General features: G+C 39.4%; 1 protein-coding gene across 2 annotated transcripts; it reads right to left on the reverse strand.

Annotated features, from left to right (window-relative positions):
• Positions 1-291: 291 nt before the first annotated feature.
• LOC103183449 (N-acetyltransferase ESCO1) lies at positions 292-18,810 on the reverse strand. Of its 2 annotated transcripts, none has more exons than XM_042332022.1 (10): positions 18,729-18,810; positions 12,928-15,391; positions 11,465-11,561; positions 9,301-9,370; positions 6,739-6,862; positions 5,809-5,940; positions 3,124-3,213; positions 2,086-2,229; positions 1,537-1,721; positions 292-897 (listed from the first exon to the last, which is right to left on the reverse strand). In XM_042332022.1, exons 2-10 carry the CDS (start codon positions 15,151-15,153, stop codon positions 765-767), a joined length of 3,201 nt encoding a protein of 1,066 aa, XP_042187956.1. In that variant the 5' UTR covers positions 15,154-15,391; positions 18,729-18,810; the 3' UTR covers positions 292-764. The 2 variants fall into 2 exon arrangements, with proteins under 2 accessions (XP_042187956.1, XP_007899117.1); XM_007900926.2 differs by lacking the exon at positions 18,729-18,810 and adding an exon at positions 18,543-18,722.
• Positions 18,811-18,961: the final 151 nt, after the last annotated feature.

Here is an 18,961-nt window from a genome sequence, read left to right on the forward strand (position 1 = left end):
TTTACATCAGTACTGAATGAGGTATTACATTTCGAACCTGCCCAGAGAACATTTCTATGCATATTTGCCTAGCAAACAGACAGTAATGGGAACATTTTTCATAGACAAAAANCACAGAATATAACAATTCATATCACAACTTTAAAAGTAGTTTTAGTCACCATTTTTGTTGCTTGCAAGATACTCCTGAAAGATTGCCAGGAAATTCATGTCAAGCAACAACCTCACAATAACCGATACATCACATCTCAATTTCCTTCTCAAAAAAACATTCAATGCTGCAAGTTATTCACTCTACAATAAATGCAGACCAGGAAGGCCACAGCAGTTTATTTTAAAAAACCAAAACAATTCTCTTAATTTTTATACCACTGCATTTTATATACATTGTGTAAGAAATTCAAAATTTTTACAACTCAATTGTTCTGTGTTACAGAAAACATTGTAAAATTTGTTAGCGTAACTAACAAAGTAAAAAGGCATGCTTCATTTCTAAAAACTGTTAAAACCAATGTCCATTTTAAAATACAAAGCAAACAATGTCAAATATTACTGCATCCTTTCCAGTTTTCCAAAATATAAGCAACCATTTAGCTATCGGTCCTGAGTTAACTGTAATAAAAGTAACTGTACAGTTCTTACATCTCAACTCCTGAAACTTGTGAACAGCGAACAAATTCATAATTGTATCAGTTTCCTGAGGCTTTATCAAGTAGACTTCATCACTGGTGGTTGTGAAGTCTGCTTCATCCATCTGTGCAAGGTCAGCTAACAAAATTATACACCAAGAACCTGGGTGTTCCACAATACTGGGTCGCAAAGAGTTTACCATCCGCAGTAGGATCCGAGAATGCAATTTCTTCTTTACTTAAGTATGACCCATAAACGAAATTGCTCCTGTGAAGTAGATAGATAATACAAGTGGCACACATGTCAGATATCCTGTTCCCAACAAATCACAAATCGATTTAAAACATACCTCAAGTAATCAAATTTCCAACTTACTTTTCTTGCTTCAATGATGCAATCTATATACATATCAGAGTCTAACCTATGATAGTTAGAAAGCGAGTAGTCTATTTCATTGATTGATACCAACTGCTTCTAGTTGGGTTTCTGGTGCTGGATTTGAAGAGCAGCATAATACTCAGAACACACTGTACCACATGCATTTAGGTTAAGGATTGTTGTGGTTTCATCTTACTTCAGACAAGTACTTATTCCAGCATTGTGAAGTTATTTTCAACAGGACTATAACTGAATTGCATTTAATCTATTTAGGAAGGATGGAAGTCAACTAGAATTGGCCAATGTGGCTGTAATGAATCAGTTTTTCATTATTTGCGATAGGATTAAAGTCTGAGGAAACTATAACAGTTTCAAAAGATCACTCTTGCAATGCTTTCACATTTTGATTTTTAATGTTTAGTGTTCTCCAGTGGAAAAAAAATTCCTTCAGGAGGGAAGGGAAGAAAAAAAGGGTCCATAATTAGAAGACAAAAATACACCACATTGCACCCACGTATTCTCACTCACCTGAGACAGTCAATCATTCTAGTAGCAATTGCCTTCCTCCGCATTAGATTGAAGACCCATACTCTGCTTATTCCACAGATTGCTGGTTCAGCATTGGTTGAACAGCACCAAGCTCGTTGGCTTTCAAGCATAATTGCATCATTTGTTGATTCCTGTGAAGTCTTATCAGCTATGACCTTGAAACCCTGAATGAAAAACAGGTTCTAAATTGAACATAACTATTTATAAATCTCAACCACAGTTTTTATAATACTTCCATTGTTGAACAATATTATTTGGAGTTAGGCAATTGACAGTTAATAATACAACAAAATAAATATTATTGGACGTGACCAAAAAGCAGGGGATTGCAGTAGGTAACTTCAGGGGATAAAATGGCCAAATGGCTCCTCTGTGCTGTAAATATTCTGACATATAATGACACTATATACAATTCAGTTTAGCCACTTACTTGCCTTGCATCTTTCCACAAAAGTGGTTACCCAATATAAGTTTCCATGTTTATGTAAATTCAAATGAACTGCATAAAACTATTTTAAAAATACAAACCCGCTGTATATGTTCCGCTATTAAACAGCCAACTACTTTTCTGTCATTGGAGATGAAGAGAAGTGTTTTTGTTCTGGAAGGGCACTTTAGTTCTGCATGTTGAAATCCAAGGTCATTATCAACTATTTCACGGATCTCTTCAACCTGCAAGAAAGTGTCAGTCTTAATATACAAATCTATAACACATTTTCCCCTTTTATTAGGTCTGTGTTTATGTGCACGATTGACTTATATATGATACACAATTAAAAGACCAATGTCCTTAAATTTGCACCACTTTTTTCCATTGTGCTAAATAATTTTTTCTCCCAAACAAACCTTTTGCACATTTTGTAAACCTTTAATTGCTATAGACAAGTCAATTTGTTATCAGCACTCATACATTAGTTTTAACAATCTTTGGAGTTGACCGACCGATTCCACCTTTACCATTACTACATACAAAAACAGCTGGTCTGCAAAGGAGTTTTAGACTCAACAGCAATTTAAGTTAAGCCACCCTACATAGCAAGATTTGTAGAATCAAAGTAAAGCAATATCCATTTAAGTTTTAATTAGGTCATCTATTGAGGCTCAAATAAAGGACAATTATAATAAAGGAGAAAAACCTTAGAGTAAATTAAAATAACCATAGGCTGAATGGCCTCCTGTGTTGTAATATTCTATGATTCTAAGCTTGCTACCATGAAGAGTTTAACTACAGGATCAAATTTACCGAAGCTAAAAATGTGAACAATTATTCCAAGTTACTGCTCAATTTTTGAACATTTTAATGAACTTGTTTGTACATATTGTGCTGGTAGGGCATGGACAGCATGTACTAGGTTTTTGTTAAAACAAAGTTAATATAAGGTAATCAGGTTTAATAGGTCACTTGAAACTAAAACAAAACCAAATTATACCCACAGCATTGTGGAATTCTTGAAGTCTTGCCGAATTAATGATGAGAACCTGCACTCTAAAATGATTGCCTTGAATTTTGTTCCCAAGTACATGGATGTGGCAGAAAGTTGCAGTGATGGAGAAAAATATATCTACCTTTTTCAGAGCATATTTAGGATCATCAGGAAGAACCATTATTATTTTGCCGTCAGGATATTCACTTAAAATTCTCTCCTTTTTCCAGCCCTGATGGAAGATCACAAAGAGTTAAAAAAAATCCACTAATCTTTTTATGCAAATGTGAGAACTGTAGTTTTGGTGCATTTAAATAAAACTCAAACATCCAGCCCAATGCTATAAGCAGCAGTTGATCAAAAGATCACTAAGAACTCCCCAGTAATTGTCCCACTCAATGAAAGTGCTTTTCCACCAATACAAACCAAACACGATGATTTTTCAGACGGCTTTGACTGGAATTTTTAAAAAATAATTTTTCTTAACCTTTATTCATCATAGTTGGGAAAGACGCACTTTGGATTTGTAGAGCATCCTTTTTTGTACTGCTTTTTATATACTAAATTAAGGGGGAAAAAAGTACCGCATGCAATGTGCCAGAAAATAGTAATAATAATCCTTACGTTTGATATATTGCTTTATCACGTCTTTGTCTCAAAGTGCTTTATAGAATTCATGCAAAGTGAATTGTATATTTTGTGGGCGAAATGCAGCCAATTACACACAGCAGTGTCCTACAAACATTTGTGGATTGCGTGACCAATAGCTAAGTCCATGTTGGGGTTATTCTGCTAATTATTTGAATTCCCTGTTCTTCCCCTTCAAATATTTATGTAAAAGTTAGAAGATGGTATTTCTAACAATGCAGCACATCCCACACTGCACTGGAGTCTGCCTAGACCAATAGTAGCCTTTTTGATCAGTCAATCACATACATTTTTCTTTATTGAATTTTTCTTCATTGATGGCCATTTATTGGCCACGGTTATTAGGGGATCGCTTTTCCGGGAGTAATAATTCCTTCAAAATAGGTTAAAAAAATTTGGTTACTCAATCCACGACTGTTTGCAGGACAATGATGTGCGCAATTGGCTGCCGCATTTCACCTACAAAATAGTCAATTCATTTTACAGTATATTCTGTGAAGCGCTTTGAGACGTCTCAAAGATGTGATAAGACGCTTTATCAAATGCAGTTATTTATGGGTATTGCAGCTCAATAGCTACTGGAAACCTGCTATTGATTTGCTGCAGATTTGCCTGGCCTGGTGCAGGCTTTTGGTAGGCCAAGAAGTTGACATTCCATGAAGTCAATCGTGATCAACCAGTTGTAGACTCCTGGCCGAGACTATGAGTTCCAAAGTTGATGCAAGGCTTGAACCACAGACTTCTGACTCAGAGGTAAGAATGCTGCCAGCTGTGCAGACTGACAATACAATAGCTGCCTGGGAGCCTGTCAATTTTTTTAATGTGATCTGATAAGGAGGTCAAAACAACAACAATAACAAAATTACATTTGTATAGCACCTTTCACTTTGGGAGGACGTCCCAAGGCACTGGACAGACAGAGTTACGGACCCGAGCTGAGGGTCGGGGTGGGGGAGGGTGGAAGCAGGGAGATCGAAAGCACAGTCGAAGAAGAGAGACTTGAAGGTGGCAAGGCAGGGGGTGAGACAGAGGGACTGCGGGATGGAGTTCCAGAGGGTGGGTGAAGAGTGGCGGAAAGCCCGCCCGCCGATAGTGTGGCGAGCAAGGTGGGGGATGTGAAGCAGGTCGGAGCCCGCTGAGCAGAGGGAGTGAACAGGGTGGTGGGGATTAGGAGGTCGAAGATGTATGGGGGAGCAAGACCGTGGAGGGCTTTGAAGGTGAGAACCAGCATCTTGAACTATATCCTCTGTGTGATGGAAAGCCAGTGGAGTTGGGCAAGGATGGGGGTGGGGTGATAAGGTTGGGCCAGTGAAAACACACGTCAATGAACCCTCCTCAAAGCACTTTACAAGAATTACTGTAGTGAAGTGACTGTATTTTGAAGGAAGCTAAACATGAACATGTAACACTTTTGGCTGCCTAATCAAATGTATATTCAAGCCATAGGTGCTGGCAAGTCAATGAATATCTATGGGTACAACAACAACTTAGATTTATATAGCGCCCTCCACGCCGGACAGTGTCTCAGAGCGCTTCACAGTAACGGATCCCTGGGCTGAGCCGGGGGAGGAAAGTGACCAAAGGCGCAGTCGAAAAGAAAGGTCTTCAGCCGAGAACTGAAAATAGGAAGAGCGGGGGGGAGTCGAAGGGAGTGAGGAAGGGAGTTCCAGAGCCTCGGGGTGTAGTGGTTGAAGACACGGCTGCCGATGGTGGAGCGGAAGATTCGGGGGACAAGGAGGAGGCCATACACTCTCTGCACATTTGGTACTGACCAGCTCTGCACTTTTTCAGCTCATTATGCTAAAAAAAAATAAACTGCATAAACAAAGCTAGTCAAAAAACAGAAATAACTTTATTACTCTAATGTTTTTAAACATTTCTTTTAACTATTTTCCATCTATTCTAAGTGTTTTCTTCTAACTGCACCCTAGCTCCTGCTCCCAACATTCCTCTGAAATTCCAGGTCTTAGGAGAAATGTATCTAACCCTGGAGTTATTTCCTGTAGTTCTGCAGCACATGTCCAATGTCATTTGAACAACCTTGTTAAATTGCTTCATGCTCAGCCAAGGTAAACTGAAAGGGATAATTGCAATCCATTGTGTTAATGGAGGTGTAGCAGCCCGATTTTGTTAAGAAGCTCAACACCCTACAATTGTTTCTGGGGTGCTAGAAACTTACCACATATTTTACAGCACTAATAAAACGTTTGTGAAACTGAAGGTGCTGGGCTTCATCCTCTGGAACAGATGCTGCATACAGCATTCCACAGATAGCACAGGAAACGGCTCCAATCCTTTTCTGCCCAGCATCCTGTGGAGGAATAAATACATCTAAAATGTATATCATGTATCATTTTGCTCATATTCCTTGACAAATGGAAAGGGCAATTAAATGTACTTAGAATAAGCAGCATACAATTTTACTTGTTGAAATTAAAAATTTAGAACTAAATCAGCAAAAGGCTACTTTTTAAGTAAGTAATTTAAGCACATTTTTTCTTTGATAAAAAATTCTCTCTCTTCCTCCAGGTAAGAGAGAGCTGCCAACTTGCTTCTAGCATCTATCATTACACATTCAAGTTGGCTGCTGAAAGGTTTACAGAGGTACAAAAAGAATACTTGCTCGAATTTGCACAGCGTACCAGTGCCATCATATGGTAGGTTACACTAAATGAGATGTGAAAGGTGCTGTATCAAAACGCAAGGATTATTTATCAGTCTGATTTGGATTCTATTAAGCATGGTGATGGGTTCCACAACATCAGATACCCAACTGAACAAAAAAAGGGATATTTACGCCAAAATAAAAAAAGTTGTCCACTCCGTTTTGCTTTACAGTTGATCTTAAGAGGGAGCAATTATAGTCCAATGTATTTCTGCAGCTGCAGATGGGAGCTTCACACTGAAATTACAAAGGAATGTTCTTTTGAACATACTCACTACTGTTTCCCATAATCTTCTGATATTGCTACCAACCTTTCACACTTTGCTAGACAGTACCACACAATATTTAATAGATTGGATTCAAAACAAATACTTCAAAAATAATTTTTTTGATAAACAATCATCCTCTTGAATTGGTCTACGCTTGATTTGTTACAAGACTTACAATGGTCAGTTGCTGAAGCCCACCTCTCTCTGTATCATTCACTGGTTTGACTTCTTTCTGTACAGAAAGATCAGAGGCAACCACAATACTCTTCGCTTCAGTGAGCTGACTGGACAAAGGTACACTGAAAGAAAGATGGAAAAGCAATTGACATATTGATATTACAATAACTTGCATTTATATAGCACCCTTTACGAAGGATAACATTCAAGGGTTTTGCTAACATGGGGTTGGATACCGAGCCGGGGGGGGGGGGGGGGGGGGGGGGAACGACGACAATTTTCAAATCAATGTTTAAATGCCTCTGCTGTGTTCCCAGCTGCCTTAGCTAGTTATGTCAACATCCAGAAAATTAATTCAAATTCCCCATTAAAGCTGCTGTACTGATAAATTTAATAAGGACTTTAACAATTATTCAAGTTAAAAATTCTAGGATAGCATTGCCTTTTAATAATGTTTTATTAAGGAGAAGGAACAGCACCAAATCCACAAGTTGTCAAATGACCATCAGAAAGCTGGTGTGCAGTCCAGGAAACAAACCGGACAGAGAATAGGGATTAGAAGGGAGTTTTGTTTGTATACAATATTTTCCTTGCTTACAACCATACTTGACTATTGCACACTTTAACTGAAGTAGTACAATTCATCCTACTTGGTACACGTTAACTACTGCATTGGAATAACAAGATTTCCATATTCACACTTTGCAATTTTTAGAGATTTTGAAATGTTCCCATTTATTTCCACCCAAAGAGATCAAATACAAGAGACCTTTGAAATAAAAAAATATAAATTACAATCGTTTACCAAAGTTGGTTATCAAAATAGCTTGCTTATCTATTCCCAAATTTTAAATTTTGCTTTTCAGAAATAGGTTTCACACAAATTAGTGAATAACATTCTGTGGATAGCAAGTTGATGTTTACATTCTTCTCCAAATCGACATTCATGCTAATCTTTTTCAAATGTCCAAGACATCAAACAAATTCTGACGCCGGATTGGCAACCGCAACCAGGCTCAATGAGCCATAAGAAAATGTAGATGCTTAACAGGGACAACCACTAGAGGGAGGTGTTCAATCAACTTTTACTTCCATTCTACTTTATGAACAGCAAATTAAAAAAATCAAATAAGAACATAGCATGGAATGGGAAGATAATGCTCTTTGCATTAAAGTAAAAATCATCCAATTGAGAACTCCCCACTACACCCTCAATCTCCTGGGGAAACATTCCCAACCAAAAACTCCAGAGTATTCATCCATCTTCACATCTCTTCAACCATAAGCTCCATCATAAAGTTCTATCCCTCCATAGATAATGTTCTCTAACCCATTAGACCTCAGCAGCACAGAAAAACTGCATTCTATGGAGTATTAATTCATCTTCACCCACAAAATATAGTCACTGCACTTTACAGTATATCCTGTAAAGTGCTTTGGGATAGCCTCTCAATATGAAATGCAGTCTGCAGATATTCTTCAATAAAATAAAGAATTTACATAGCACCCATCACTTTGAAGCATCGCAAGCTTGTCAAATAATTACATTCAATTGTAGCAACTGTCTTTTCACAGAAAAGTGGGAGACATTTGTGCAGACAAACAGCTACAATGTGAATGAACAATTCATGTTAAAAAAGCTTGACCAGGATTTTGGGAGAAACTGTAATAATAATCATCACCCTTGCATTTGACATAGCTCTTTATCAAGTCACCGAGATGTCTCAAAACGCATCACAGAATACATTGCAAAGTGAATCAATGTATATCCCGTGGGTGAAACTCGGCAACCAATTGCGCATATCCGTGCCCCACAAACAGTAGTGAAAAAAATCATTTTCAACTAGTGTATTGCAATTTTTAACATTCAATTAAACAAGCATACCTCAGCTTAATTTCTCATTGAAAAGACAACATCTGTAACAACAGCATACCCCACAAGATTGCACTAGAATGTCAGCCTAGACTGAGCTCAAATACAATCATGGGCTAGGAAGCCTAAACTCTTCAACTGGATTAAAGTGCTGTCAACTGAACAAAACTGACACCTATAATAGAGTTAAACTGGACATCAAATTGCTTTTATTGCATCTATTTCACAGCTCCAGTCCTGTTTGATTTTAAATTTAAGCCTTTTAGCACTGATACTATATGGTTCCAGATATGATCAGAGTCTTGAACTTGTGTTTAAGTGGAAGTACTCCATAGCAACAACAACTTGCATTCATATAGTGCCCTCACGGGTGGTAGCATACCGAGTGCTCAACATTGGTGGAGCTTAACAACTCCAACCACACTCAAGACAACTCATTTGTGTGGTGTCATATGAAAACTGAGGCATCCTAGTAAAGTCTTGTGTGGTACTTAAAGCAAGCATGATGAAGAACTGCATTATTAACTATGTCAAGCACTTTGGTAAAACCCAAAGAGGCACTGAAACAGCAATCGTGTGGAACACACAACCAAATTATTTAAGTAAATAAGAGATTCTCTAAACACTTGTATCAATGGCATAATTCCAAGCAGTCATAACTACCATCACAATAATCTTTCAAGTTACCTTTCATTATTTCTCTCTGATGAACCTGGACTGCTGAAGAGAGCCCGTATGGTTTCCATGGGTGCTGACACTACAGTATTATTCAAACAAAAATAAAAAGGACATTTTATTTGAGCTGCCAAGATATTTCTACTGGCCTAAAAATTAGCCATGAAGGAAAAGTAAAATTGAAACATGTATGAGAAAATTGAATATGTACAAAGTTCAAAAAACACACTATCTCCGGGTCTGCAGCACGAGATTCCTGACAATGTTTAAAATTGGTTTAAATTAAAACAAAATGAGGAAATAGAAGGTTAACTTGAGGAAAGCTAGACACCAGTTGGTTAGCACCCTTTTATCTTCACCTCTTGGCTCTTGGTTGGAACCTAGCTCAAATTGATGGCAAGACATTTTCTGTTTGCTGTTTTTTTGTCAGCTGGAAACGGAATGCTCGCTCTTATCCCCAGAGGGACAAACTCTGATTCCCTTTACTTCCACAAAGCATTAGGTGCAGGTTAGTAGGAGCCAAAGTTTGGGATCTCTGCAGTGTGCTGGGATGCTGCTGCAGTTTAATTAGCTGAACTGCATAACTTGCTATCAGGTACACTATTTGTCAAACTTCCCACTGTTTCTCCACATTACTTGATAGGGCTTCGGATTGCAGGGTTAACGGGAATTGAGTGGGAAGAATACATGCACCCAGTGATGTATCTGCCTCTTCAAGTACTACTGACAAGCCAAGCTGCCCTGACAGTGGCAACTCTCTTAACAGTGCCCTGACATATCCCAGTGGCTCAGGAATCGGACTACCAATACTACAAGATTGATTCAATGCTGATATTCCATTGCTAGGCATGTCACATTGGAGCCAACTCAGCCCCAAGAATAGGCATGAGGTGGGCAATAGAAATCCATCAATCACAGGTTAAGCCCTCGCTAGGTGGTTAGCACGTGATAGGAACTCCTCACAATCTTCTTGGTGAGCAGCATAACTCAGGATGAAATGCACGAGAGCATTGCTACCATTCTTCTGTTCACAGCTCAGACATGCCTGCCCACTCATTGAGCAATGGTTTTAATAGTTGGAATTTTAGAACTTCAGAAGCAGCTGCTTAACATTCACATACCAATCAGTAAGTACAAAACCATAGAAATTGAGCACGTGTTCAAACCCTAGACTTCAGGTGACATTTGCCAGCAACCGCTGTCACAAGCTTCAGAATTTTTTCATCAGTTATAATATAATAATCCTTGCATTTGATATAGTGCTTTTCACGTCTTCTCGACGTCTCAAAGCGCTTCACAGAATATACTGTAAAGTGAATTGACCGTATATTTGTGGGCGAACGCGGCAGCCAATTGCGCACAGCAGTGTCCCACAAACAGATTGAAAATGACCAATTTATTATTTTTTTTGTTTTGGAGGGATTATTATTAGGCTCTGTGTGGAGTAAGGAAACTTGCCCAAGGTTTCGCCCTGCCTAGAATTGAAATCAGGTCTCTTGCTTGCAAAGCGAGTGCTCAACCACTGAGCTACAGGACTCCAGTTATTTAACAGATATCTGCCTTTAGCAGGTAGAAGGCTAAACAGGACATCCCTGTGCCTTATGATGTGCCTGCAAGGTTGGTGTTCTCAAGATCCACATCTTATGCTTACTCAACACCAATTGCTTAATTGTGAGAGGCCTTGGTAAAGAGATGTGCCCATTGTGAAGCCGACTCTACCTCCAGAACGTTGAGTGAAAAGTTAGTGTAGTCCAGAACCCTTTGCCGGTTGTAATTGTCCACCATAAAATGAGTCCGAGTACATTCAAACCAACTACATGGATGTCAGTCTATGGTACAAAACTGACTAATTTGGCATCAACTAGCACTCTCATTCCAAGTGATCACAGAATGCAAGGAAAATAGTATATGAAGTGCTCTTTTCGGGTTAGTATTATGTCGCAACATTTGAGCAGAGGAGAGGGAACTTCACTTTGATTCTAGTTGTAATCTATCTAATTTAGGATTTTTTGATGCCTGAAATAGAAATGTTTTCCATACTACCACACGCCTTGAACATAAATTGAAGATTTAAATGTTATTCACTGGTGTTCAGAAAGTTTATACTAAGAATATAACCATAAATAGAATAGCACAATTTTTTGTACCCTCCTATACTGCAGTTATTTTGCTGTACCTTCCACTTCACTCTCCAATTTCTCCTTCACTGGTGCTGTAGTAACTCCCTTCATCGGACTACAATCAGGACTTGATTCCAAATGCAACCTAAAACTCTGAAGAAAGCACAATCTATTTCAGATGAAATGACAGCAATTTTAACTTCATTTTGCAAATCATGAAAAGACAATAGATTATTATGCACCTTTCTAAAAAANTGACAATTTAGGACAAATGTAAAACAAAAATTCAAAGTGGAACAGTGGTATGCTGGTCAAGGAAACCATCAATATTGAAAAGGTTAAAGGAATTGAGAGCAATGGGTTAGCACTCTCACCTTTGTGAACCAAACTAAAATAGACCAAATTGAGCTGGACATCACCTCAGTTGTATACAAACCCTACTTGAAATAAGTTTAGGCAGTCTCAATCTAATTCCCACTGCTGATGAATCCACAACACAAAATCTAAACCACTTTGCACAGTGTTTACATTATTAGTTTATCTCCAGAGGCAATTAGTAATGGAAACAGATAGTTGATCTTGCAAACCTCGACTTGAAGTTGGATCTTATTACCTTGGAATACCAACTCAAAAACAAGTCTGTAAATTGAACTGGTGATTTTCTACAAAACGCTCTTTTCCTCTTAAATATCACTTTCATCATCAGTGACAGAACAGTAACCAGAAATCCTTTACCCCATTAAATGGCCCAAAATACTCCTCTCGGACACAAGCTTAGAAGAATAAAACATAAGCTGTTAACAGATATTAATACAACTCAGTGTTTTCTGTATATTAGCATGGAATCATCGTTTTCATTTCATTCCTGGATCCTGAACTAAACTGCTCTGCTGGCATACATTACTGGGAGGAACTAACCTAGGACTATTGAGGGTACAGTCTTTGAACCAATTGGAGCTAGACAAACACAAGAAAGTTTCAGTACCAGGTGGGGCATTGTACAATTACCCATACAAAACACCAGCTAAAACCTACCCTGTTCTCAATTGCTATTTAGACATGCATACTTTCCAGCAGGGACCACTCAAGAGCAATAAAAAGCAGGAAGGTTTTTATAACAATTGGAAGTTTTTGAGAAATTAAGTGGAGATCTTTAAAATACGGGATAATTAAAAAAATGTAACTGAGTCCACTTAATCAGACAAATCAACAGATATGGGTATCAGGCAAGAGTTAAGATGATATGAGTGTAACTGAGTTCATGTAAACAAAGGCAAATATGAACTGAGGAATGAGTTCCATCTAAACCAGGAATTATGAATGGTACACAACAATGTTGTCTGGTACAACAGTGTTCTAGACTAAAATCAATGTTTTTATGATAACCATCATCATAACCACAAGGGAAACCCAACAAGATCTGTATTCTGTAGCTGGGAAAGGTGAAAATAACCCAATTTTGTTTTAAAGTTATACACATTAATACATACACACATTTCTTCCATTACATACAAAATACCTCATCTGCTTCAGATTCAGCTTCCACATTTGGCACCTCTGGCTCATCTTTTCTGTAGAATAATTCTATTAGCTTCTTGACTTTTTCAGGTGTGCTATTTTCAGATATATTTTTACTATTAAGAGTACCTTTTCCAAGCTCCTTTCGAAAAGATACATTTTTAGATTTATTTTGCTCACAAGTAACACCATTTTCTTCTTTGGTTTCCGTAGGCACCCCATTAGGCAATTTCTCCTTCTCAATTGTTTTATTAACTGTTTGAACTACTACCTGTGAAACTGCTTGCTTTAATTCCAAGTTTTTAAGCTTTTGGATAGTTTTAATGGCATTTATTTTTTTCTGATCAGTTTTAATTTGCTTAATTCTAGTCCAACTATTTCCTTTTTGTAAACTATATCTTGTATTCATACATTTATTATGCTCAATTAATTTACGTTTCGCACATTTTTGTCCTGAAAATTTGAATTTTTTAAGGCTGGAAAATGTCACCCTAGACTGTGTTTTTTTCTTAACATCCTCTGGTATAATGGCTTCGGGTTCTTTTTGGACATTTTCATTCTCTATTTTTGTGGGCTCTGTCTTCACTGAAGCATCAAGAGTGTCAGAAGCTATCTCGTCTGCAATTTCTTCGCACAGTTCTAGAATACTTTGACGCTTACATTTTGCATCATCTTCAGTTTGCAGAGATGGACTTTCCACTACTTTTTTAGGACATATTTTATTTTTGCTAGCTTTACATTTCAATTTGTGTGATGGTTTTGAAGGATGAAGATGTTGTTTCAAAGAGTGGTTCACTCTTTTCTGTCCTGAAGCATTTATAGTTTTATTCATTGATTTTACTCCATTCTTTTCTTTAGCGTTGTCACTGGTTACTTTTGCTAGCTTCTGAACTGGACCTTTCTCTTCCAGTTTTTGTCCATCACTTTGCAATGAAGCATCCCTTTTAACTTTTGTTTCAGAATGTTCTTGTGAAGAAACCAGTGTACTAGATTTTTTTTCTATGTCAATTTCTGTACCCTCAGATGTCTTCTCAACACTAGGAATGCTTGCTTTCTCCATTTCAACTTTACCTGCACCTTTAGTGCATGATATCTTTAAAACCTTTTCTTTGGGAGTCTGCTTAACTTTCTCCAGTTTTGTTTTGCTTCCATGTTTAGGATATAATTTTGTTTCTCCTGTCTTTGAAGATTTATTACAGTTTTTTTCCGATGGTGATACAGCCTCAGAATGTTTGGAAGATAAGTCACTCAATTTCCTTTTTACTGATTTTGTTTGATGAGGAATTGTACTGGATTTTCTGCCTATAGGAAGGGTAGACCTTGTTGAAAGTGGAAGAGTCAAATTCAGTCTCTGTGATGATCTCACTTGCCTTTTATTCTGGATTTGCTTAGTCACTGATTTTAATTTAGAATCTACCACCTGCTGAATTTTCTCTTTTAAAGTGCCTCGACTAGATCTGGTTTGAGGTTTCACGGTTTCAATAAGCTCCTGCTTCACCGTAACAGGTTGCACCGATGAATTTGTTCCCCTTTTTTGCTGTGTCCTCTTTGCAGATTTCACATTATGTTGTGTCTTCTCAGAAAGTTTTTCTGAAGTACCTTCATCAAATTTGACTACATTTTTAGAACTGTTGTGAGAAGTTGATTGTTTTCTAAGTCCACTTTTTGAAGTCACAGGTTTCAGAGTTTTTTTTACAGCCCGCTTCTTAATATTCTTAACAATTACTGATAAAGGTTTCACATTTTTCTTTTCAGTTTTAAATTTAGTGATATCACTCTTAGACTTGACAGTTTTCTTAGATTTCTTGGTGTCTGTTGTAATTCTTAAGCAAGAATTTTCCATGGTTCGAAGAGATTTTTTCTGAGATTGTTTATTCATGTTTCGCGTAAGTTTTCTTTTAGAACAATTTTTTGATGACGCAATTTTTGAGGTTTGTTTTGAGGAGCTCTCTTTGGATATACGTAGATCTTTCCGAGTAGCTTGTGACTGAGAAATTCTACTACTCTGAAGCCTTGTCCGTGAAACCTTGTCAGAGCCTCCTTTACTGACAGCTTTACCAGTGCATTGCCTTTTTGTAACTTTCCTTTCAGGTAATACTTTCATCTTTGATACAGTACGGTCTACGTTTTTTTTCTGGTGGGAAGATTTCTGTAATGCACTTTTTTTAAGTGAAGGCTTAGTAGATTTCTTCATGACTGCAGACATTCTTTCTGTTTCCTTTACCATTGTTTTTGTTGCTTGCCCATTTGGCTTTGTAGGTGTTTTAGCAGATGCTCTGTTCACCTTAACATTTGTTCTTCTGAGTGTTTTATTATTGCCTTTGTCTATTGACAACTGAAATGATTTCAAAGGTGACGGTTTCACAAACTTCTTTCTAAATTGAATCGACAAAGCCTTATCCTCCAATCTCTGCTTTTTGGCTGAAGGTTCGCCTCTTGTTGAGCCATTTCTTCGCCGGGATAATCTGTTAAAAAGAATAAAATGATTTATTGTACAGAAGTGTCATTTTCATTGAAGTGATTAATTCAAAAATAAAATATTTATCAATTGACAATTGGGACGTAGAAAAAGCAGAATTCCATAAGTTTAATTGTAAAGCATTTTTTTCTGCTCCCATTTCCTCATGCCATGCATATAAAGTTGAGAAGGTGGCAGTTGACTATTACTCTGAAACTAAACATTTAACAATGAAATCCTTCCTGGTCTTCCTGGAGGAAAAGAACACAACTTCCACTAATCACTTGAATTTGTTCTTTTGCTCTTTCAGTAAATTCACATATGCAACAAATAAAACTAATTGCTAAACTGCCAGTGGCCTCAATCAACACCAACCCAAAGTTGGTTTGTGTGTGTAAAAGCTTCACAATCAAGAACAACAACAACAACAAGATTCCATTTATAGAGCGCCTTTCACGTCGGGAGGACGTCCCAAGGCGCTGTACAGTTGGGTCAGGATCCGAGCAGGGGGGAAATGGTCAGGGTGAGGGGAGGGAAGGGAGGGAACGAGGAGGGGGTAGAGAGTCGCGAGGGGAGCTGAAGGCACGGTCAAAGAGAAAGGTCTTGAGACCGGCCTTGAAGGAGGAAAGGGAGGAGGCGGCGAAGGCACTGCGGGATAGAGTTCCAGAGCCTCGGGGCTGAGAGGCTGAAGGCCCGGCCACCGATGGTAGAGCGGTTGGGGCGGGGGATGTGGAGCAGACCGAAGCCAGAGGAACGGAGGGTACGGGCAGGTAAGTAGGGGATAGTAGGTCAGAGAGGTAGGAGGGAGCGAGGCCATGACTGGCCTTGTAGGTGAGGATGAGGATCTTGAATTCGATCCTCTGGGGGATGGGGAGCCAGTGGAGGCGAGCGAGGGTGGGAGTGATGTGGTCGCGAAGCCTGGTGCAGTCTCCAATTTTAATATGTCCTGAGTTGGATGCCGTAAGTCAAGTAGGTGTCAGCCTCGCTCAGTTGGTAGAACTCTCTAGAGGCAGAAGGCTGTGATTCACGTCAGACTTTGAACTTGGTCGACGCTGACACCAATGCAATGTTGGGGGAGCGATGCATTGTCAGAGTTGGTGTCCATTGGTTGAGACATTAAACAGAGGTCCAAACTTCCTCTTCCGGATGAGATTAAAGATCGCATGGCACTACTTGAGAAAAGAAGGGAACACTGGCCAACAAATCTCCAGTATAGAGTTGGTCATTCACTTTATGGCTGGGGAGATTGCTGTACAAACAGGCTGCTGCTTTTGCCTACAAATACAGTCACTACAATTCACAGTAAATCTTGTAAGCGCTTTGAGACAGCTCTACAAAATGATAGGATGCCACATCAAATGCAAAGATTGAGTATTTCTACAATTGGGCTACAACAATTGACCTCATCACCTTAGAGAGAAAAGACTTAAAATTCTAATGAGCCAAACCCGAACAGGAAGGTGTGCATGTGTGGACATTTTCGGTCCACGACTGTTTGTGGGACACTGCTGTGCGCAATTGGCTGCCACGTTTCGCCCACAAATATACAGTCAATTCACTTTACAGTCGAGAAGACGTGAAAAGCGCTTTATCAAATGCAAGGATTATTATAAGGGAGCTTGGCTCAGTCGTTATCTTCCACAGTTGACTAGCAACTTTACTGCTAATATTACATGAACTTTTGGGTGAAGTACCATCAGCTTTGATTCCATATTGATTCTTGACCCTAAAAAAATGGTTTAAACAACATTCACTCTAATGATAGACAAGACGACACATGGAGCATGTGTGGTATTCTATAAATACAATATTTACCAAATACATACTTCTGTTTGAGAATAATATGCCCCATAAGTGACAAATATGGCAGACAATACTCCTGGCCAATACCTTGATTTGTAACAAAACATCTTGCCAACAATAAATTTTAACTTTTAAAATCTGTAGTGACTGCACTATCATAATCATATTTTATAATAACTTTTATGAGACTAATTTCTGGAGCATTCTTTCCCTTAATTTGCACTCTTATGTACTGACTTTCATAAAGGAAAACATCTCAAAAGCACTTCACAGAGACTGAGTGAAAGACTGAGGACGGTGGGAAAAAGAAGATATTGCCGGGCAGAGAGAAGGAACTGGCAAAGGAACCGGGTTTTGCACTGGAAGTCTTCAGCTTTTCTGCCCCCAACCTCTGGAACTCCGTCCCAGAATCCCTCTGCCTCACCGATAATACAGCTACAGAGTCAGTTCCAAATTAAAAGTAATTTGTCCAGATATTTTCACACAAGTCTGCAGTTATCACCAAGAAGTACAATTTTGCATCCGACGTGAAGTCATTTTTTTTGCGTACAGGCCAACACCATTGCAGTCTCAACACTAATTAAACATTAAAACAAGCCCTAGTCAAAGTAAAGTTGACTAAATCCCACAGCTTTATCTGACATTAAACGATAAAGCAGACAGGTTTCTTGGATAATCGGAACTTCAGTCGTCCCTTGCGAAAGAAACTGTGATCTGGTTGGACTGTGATTTCCGGACGAGACGAAAATAACCATCCGACTTGCGAGGTGTAAAAATTAATGATTGGCCGCCGTTTTATAAGAGCGCCAGTAGCTGCTTTTAAAGCGCTTTAAGGACAATAAATTAGAATAAAACGAGTGTGTGGTGGCTGTGGTGGTGGAAATAAACGGGGAGAAAAAGGTCGGAAGCGGAAACTGGATGCAAGATGGCGGTGGCCAGACAGTCTCTCTCGGATCATCAAAGGGGACGGGACACACACACACACACACACACAGGCTTTTATTTATCTCAAATTGTAAATAAAAATACACACGCCGCAGTGTCGACACGATAAGTGGCTGCGACATATATATATATATATATATATATAAATAAAAATAAATGGCCGGTTTGGAGCTCTGGTCGGGGCTTGAGAATGAAGTCGGACACATCGGCAGACCGTGGCCGCGCTGATGTCCGTCTCTCCCGCCCTCGCCGGGGCCGGTGTGTAAACGGTCAACGGGGCTTGGGCCCCGGCGGCGGCGGCTATTTCCAAGCGGGGCCTTCCCCCCCCACCAACACACACACACACACACACAACACATGGGGATGGGGGGAGTGGAGGAAGAAGGGGGTGGGATCGGTCGGCCTCTCACCCTCGCTCGGGTTTCACCGGTCCCGCTTTCCGTTTCTCAGCTCCCATGACAGCACCGCGGCGGCGGCGACGACGACGACGACGAGATGCGCGTTTAAAAAAAAAACCAAAACTTTTCTTTTCGCGGAAAACAAAAATCACCTTTGCCGCCGCCCCGTCCGCGCACAACACACACACACACACACACCTCTCTGTCTCTCTCTCTCTCCAAAAATAAGAATTAAAATAAAAACGCAGCGGGGGAGCAGAGCGGCCGGTTGCCCTGTGCGCGTTTCAGACGGCGCCGCTGTGCTGTGGGAGACACCGGCCCGGGACCGGGCTGACGCTGACGCCCGCGCTCCCCGGACTCGAACCAACCGCCGACAGCCCGCGGCCGCCTTCCTCCTCTCGAGACATCTCGCCGCCGACCCCTTAACCGCG

This window comes from Callorhinchus milii, unplaced genomic scaffold (assembly GCF_018977255.1).
Source record: "Callorhinchus milii isolate IMCB2004 unplaced genomic scaffold, IMCB_Cmil_1.0 Scaffold2, whole genome shotgun sequence".
In the NCBI taxonomy this organism is placed as follows: Eukaryota; Metazoa; Chordata; class Chondrichthyes; order Chimaeriformes; family Callorhinchidae; genus Callorhinchus; species Callorhinchus milii.